The sequence below is a fragment of the Suricata suricatta genome, chromosome 12 (genome assembly GCF_006229205.1).
Source record: "Suricata suricatta isolate VVHF042 chromosome 12, meerkat_22Aug2017_6uvM2_HiC, whole genome shotgun sequence".
NCBI classification, from domain to species: domain Eukaryota; kingdom Metazoa; phylum Chordata; class Mammalia; order Carnivora; family Herpestidae; genus Suricata; species Suricata suricatta.
In genome coordinates this window covers 7,456,391-7,461,432 of record NC_043711.1, presented here as the reverse complement: position 1 = coordinate 7,461,432, position 5,042 = coordinate 7,456,391, and the positions used below count along the sequence as shown (strand labels likewise).

Here is a 5,042-nt window from a genome sequence, read left to right as displayed (position 1 = left end):
GGGGGGAGGGGGGAGAGTTTAAAATCAACAGAAGGGTAGTATGAGTTCATATTTTGTTGGAAGCTAGTTTTCCAGTCTCTTGTACAGAGTTAAAAAAAAAGATTCTATTTATTAAGCTTTATGGAAAAAATTGTTGTGTGATAACTTAATGTTTTTACCCATTAAATTAAGACTTGTGCATGATCACACAGCTGGCGGCTTCTGATTTTTGAGTCTGCGATGGAGGGTAGCGGGTCCAGGATGTGTGTGTGGGGTGGGCACGGGGGTCGCATATCGTGGATACCTTGGGGGAGGGGCGAGGGTGGTAATTCCCAGGGTGACAGAGGTGAGTGTGCTGGGTGGGGCAGCGGTTTACGCTATCGGAACGGAAGGGAGGCAGGAAACCGCGAGTGGAGAAAGGGCCCCCAGATGTCAGCTGGGTGCCGGGAGCCCTGGGGTGGGGGTGGGGGGGTGGGCGGTGGCTGTAGTCTGACCCACAGAGGCGTGACCCGAAGGCGGGGACTGCGGTCGCGTGGCGTAAGGGATCCCAGAAAGACTGGGGGCGGGATTAGGCACGGCCTGAGAGGCTCCGCCTCCTTTAAGGCCTGCCCTGGCCCAGGCCGAGAGTAGCCCCGCCTCCTTCGGGAGACTTCACTACACGCGTGCGCAGAGGGTCGCAGAGCCGCCATGCCGGAGCCGCGCGGGTCGTCACCCCTTCGGGTAAACGCGGCGTTTGCCGCACGGTACGGCCGCTACCGGGAGCGTGAGGAGCTGCAGCGGCGTGAGTGCGGGGCGCATGCGCGCGGGGCGGCGGCGCGGGCAGGGTCGTCGGGAAGTGGGGGTTGATCTGGTCTTTGAAGCTGATCTGAGGGGGGCTCTCATTTGCCCCGCAGTTAAAGATCGCTACGGTGACCAAGACAGTGGCGGTGACTCCAGTTCTGAGTCTGACTCTAGCGACGAGCGCGTGGTGAGCTTTAGTCACCCGGCCCCGTACTTTGGGAAGCATCCAAGCCCCGCCACCGCACCCCTAGCCTGATATGCAGAGGGCGGCTAACCTCTAACCCCGTTCCACCCTACGGGAGCGTCCAACCTCCTTTTTCTAATCCCATGGACGACACACAGCACCCACCTCGTCCCCGTGGGGTGGCCCAGGGCCCTCCTACTTCCTCTGTCCCCTCGATCCACCTGCCCGCCCTGATGTGAGGAGCAACCTCCGTGTCCACTTTCTCCTCCCCAAGAGTTTAACCATTTGTCAATGTCAGACTCGGCCCCCGAAGTGGGATGTCCCTTTGCCACATGGGGCACTCAGCCTCTCTAATCAGCCCTGATCTTCAGGCCTCACTGTGCAACCCAGCCGCTGCTTGCTGTCCCACATGCGCCCTCTCTGATCACCTGCCCCCCTGTCAATCCTTTGTCCTCAGGAAGTTTCCTCCCCTTGAGCCCAAACCCCCCCCCCCATTTCAGATCCTGTACCTGTGTGCCTGCCCTGCCCACCCCCAAGAGGGCCCCTCTTCCTCCTCCACCTCTACGGCCTTCTTCCGAACTCCCCTCATACCCACCCTGGAGCCCCCTACCTGCCTCAGTCCAGCTGGATCAGGCTCCTAATGTATACCCCGCCCTCTACCCTAATTTCCACAAACTCACAGCCCACCTGCCCCTCTTACTTAGTGTCCCCTAGAGCCTCCACCAAGGCTCTCCCCATCTCCTTTCTGAAGTCTGTTCCCGATCCTTTTCATGCCCTAGGAATTTGACCCCCAGCAAGAGCGTGACTTTTACAGAACCCTCTCCTTGTTGAAGAAGAAGGACCCCCGTATTTATCAGAAAGATGCCACCTTCTATCAGAAAACAGGTCTGGGGCTGCTCATTCCTCAGGCCCAGGCTCCCTGTTGCCATTACTGGGTGTTGTGACCACTTAACGAACCCTTGTATGTCCCATGGTCTGTGTCGACAGTGCTTAGCAGAGTGTTTTAGGTTATAACTTGCTGTCAACAACAACCATGTGCTTCGTACTGTTCAAAGCGTGAGTTATTCCCTGAATGAGAGTCGCTAGCTACTACCGATAAGTGTGATACCTGTTTCACAGCTGGGAACTCGTGGCCCAGGGAGATTTGAAACCTGGGGGGTGTCCTGGCCCAGCCCTGTGGGATTCTCTGCCTGGGGAAGGAAGGGGGTGGTGGGTAATGGTGGTGTCTCTGGCAACCCAACAGCATCCTCCTCAGAGAGCGAGGAGGCACCAGCAGCCGAGGAGAAGCAAAAGAAGATACGGCCCATGTACCTGAAGGACTACGAAAGGAAGGTCATCTTGGAGAAGGAAGGGTGAGGAGACACCCCACCTCCCCGCCGCCCCCCCGCGGTCTTCCCGGGGCGGGCAGACAGACACATGGGAGTCTTAGAAACAAGGGTGGAAAGAAGCCGGCGGAGACTCACCAGGATTGAGGGAACCTCAGAGAACGGCACCGTCAGTGACTCACCTGTACCCCACTGCCCCCCCCCCCCCGACGGCTGCTCTAACGGCTCCGCACCCAATGGGGACAGATGAGCCACCGGGAGTCTGTTCTGAAGCCCCCGTTCTTCTTGCACAGCAAATATATCGATGAGGACAATTCCGAGGAGGAGACCTCCAATCAGAGACTCCAGGTAGGTGGGGGGAGAGGCCGGGGGCGGGGGAGCTGAGGGGCTGGGGGCTGGGCCTGAGGCCTGCATCCCTCTCTCTGCAGCAGATCTCGTCAAAAAGTTACGTAGAAGAGCAGAAGCAGCTCAAGGAAAGGTGAGCCTGGGCGGATCGCATGGCCACATGGACAGGCCTGAGGCCACGGGATTGGACAGGCCGAGGTTCAAATCCAGCTCTCTCACTTCATGGCTGGGTACCCTTGGGCACGTCACTTAGTCTTCCCATGCCTCAGTTTCCCCATCTGTTCAAGGGGGTTGGTGATGCGCTCTGTGCGACAGCACTGCTCTCAGCTTGCGGAGGGCTCAGGGCCTCGCGAAGGGGGTTAATGTTGCGACTGTGGGTCGTGACCAGCCTGCGTATCCTGAGGCGTTGTCTCGTGTGGGCAGCTTCCGGGCTTTTGTGGAAGACAGCGAGAGTGAGGACAGTGCGGGGGAAGGTGGCTCCGGGTTGCTGCAGAAACGCGCCAAAACCAGGGAGGAGAAGGTAAGTGCGGGGGCCTGGATGGACTGGGGGGTGCGGGGGGGCGCTGCTGGCAGGAAGGGGGTCCCCAGACCCTCAGCGCTGACCTACCCTCAGGCCCAGGAGGATGCGGACTACGTGGAGTGGCTGAAGGGGCAGAAGGAGATCCACAACACTGACGCCCTGAAAGAGCTGGTGAGGTCCCGTGTCCGCCCCGGCTCCTCCAGCCTTTTTCTGGAAACGCATCCTTGAGGGAGTAGTCAGGAGCACACGTCCTGAAGACGGCCGTGTGCCTCTCTGGGCTCCAGTTGCTATTTCTATAAAACGGGGGTTGGCCCGTCGACCTTGTAGACTGGCGGTGAAGTGTCAGTTACTTAAATCCGCGTGGTGCCCGTGCCCGTGTCCTTCCCGGCCCGCAAGTCCCTGACCTGAGTCCTATCCTGTCCCTCCCCCCAGACCCACCTCAAAGAATATTGGAACAACCCAGAGCTGGATGAAGGGGAGCGCTTCCTGCGAGATTATATTCTCAACAAACGCTATGAGGAGGAGGAGGAAGAGGGCGAGGAGGAGGAAGAGGAGGGGGAGGAGGAAGAAGGGTGAGTAACTATGTCCCCAGGGGCCTGGAGCCAACGCCAGCCAGAAAGCCAAGGGCAGCAGATGTTCCGCACAGATGTTAGCAGAGTTCTCGTTCTGTGAGGAAGAGCACGGGCCGTGGGCTCTGGAGCTGGGTGGTCCTGTCGCCACCTCGTGTCCTCGGGCTCCCCATCCGTCAAATGGGGGTAACTCAAAATAGGGATCTTTTTTTAAGTTTATTTATTTATTTTGAAAGGGAAGGAGAGAGAGGGAGAGAGGGTGTACGCAGGCAGGGGAGGGGCAGAGAGGGATCGAGAAAGGTTCTGTGCTGTCAGCACAGAGCCTAACACCAGGCTTGAACTCACGAACCACGAGATCGTGACCTGAGCCAAAATCAAGAGTTGGACGCTTAACTGGCTGAGCCACCCCGACGCCCCAGAAGTAGGATTCTTACGAGGATGCAGAGTTCAGACAGCTGGCACATAGGAGTGCAGGGGTCAGCCGGCACCCAGCCCCGCCCCATCTTGTCCCGCAGGGGCCCCAACCTGCCGGTCCAGCTGGCCGTGGACGATTCCTCAGATGAGGGGGAGCTGTTTCTCAAGAAGCAGGAGGACTTCGAGCATAAGTACAACTTCCGCTTCGAGGAGCCAGACTCGGCTGTGGTGCGTGGCCCGGGCTGGCGCTGGGCAGGACCCGGACCTTGGGGCCCAGGCCGGGAGAGCCCAGAATCATCTCTGTGGCCCTTCCTGGGCTCCCCTGGTGCCCACAGGTCAAGACCTACCCTCGAAGCATCGCGTCCTCCGTGCGCCGCAAGGACGAGCGCAGGAAGGAGCGGAGAGAGGAGACGCGGGAGCGAAAGAAGAGGGTGAGTGTGGGGGCGTCAGGCGGGGTGGGGGGGGGGACGGGGACGGGCTGCCGGCCTGGCGGGGGGGAGCCCACGCCTCCCTCTCCCCGTGGCCCATCCCCCCCGCAGGAGAAAGCAAAGAAGCAGGAAGAGCTCAAGCAGCTGAAGAACCTGAAAAGGAAGGAGATCCTGGCCAAGCTGGAGAGGCTGCGGCAGGTCACGGGCAACGAGACCCTGGGCTTTGAGGAGAAGGACCTCGAGGAGGACTTCGATCCCACCCAGCACGACCAGCTCATGCAGGTGTGGCTCCTGCGCCCCGCCCCCTGTGCCCAGACCCCGGCAGGAAGCACTGGATTCCCAGGTGCTTTCCCGGCTGTGTGGCCTCGGAGAAGTGACTTGATCTCTCTGAGCGCATGTCCCCGTCTGTAAAGTGAGTTATTATAAGGACAGCCTAAGAGGAACATGTGTAAATGCTCAAGGAACAGCATTTCCTTTCATCTTGTTGCCGTTGTTATC

The 5,042-nt window shown here is 59.4% G+C and overlaps 1 protein-coding gene across 1 annotated transcript in view; it reads left to right on the top strand.

The window, feature by feature from the left end:
- Nucleotides 1-643: 643 nt before the first annotated feature.
- KRI1 (KRI1 homolog) overlaps nucleotides 644-5,042 on the top strand; it is a 6,266-nt gene continuing 1,867 nt past the window's right edge. Inside the window, exons 1-12 of the mRNA XM_029916588.1 lie at nucleotides 644-760; nucleotides 873-946; nucleotides 1,723-1,828; nucleotides 2,187-2,295; nucleotides 2,562-2,616; nucleotides 2,697-2,746; nucleotides 3,037-3,133; nucleotides 3,227-3,304; nucleotides 3,566-3,705; nucleotides 4,218-4,344; nucleotides 4,452-4,547; nucleotides 4,656-4,951. Of these exons, the coding sequence (XP_029772448.1) occupies nucleotides 667-760; nucleotides 873-946; nucleotides 1,723-1,828; nucleotides 2,187-2,295; nucleotides 2,562-2,616; nucleotides 2,697-2,746; nucleotides 3,037-3,133; nucleotides 3,227-3,304; nucleotides 3,566-3,705; nucleotides 4,218-4,344; nucleotides 4,452-4,547; nucleotides 4,656-4,951 (1,322 nt within the window). The 5' untranslated portion in view covers nucleotides 644-666. The remainder of the gene's footprint in view (nucleotides 761-872; nucleotides 947-1,722; nucleotides 1,829-2,186; nucleotides 2,296-2,561; nucleotides 2,617-2,696; nucleotides 2,747-3,036; nucleotides 3,134-3,226; nucleotides 3,305-3,565; nucleotides 3,706-4,217; nucleotides 4,345-4,451; nucleotides 4,548-4,655; nucleotides 4,952-5,042) is intronic.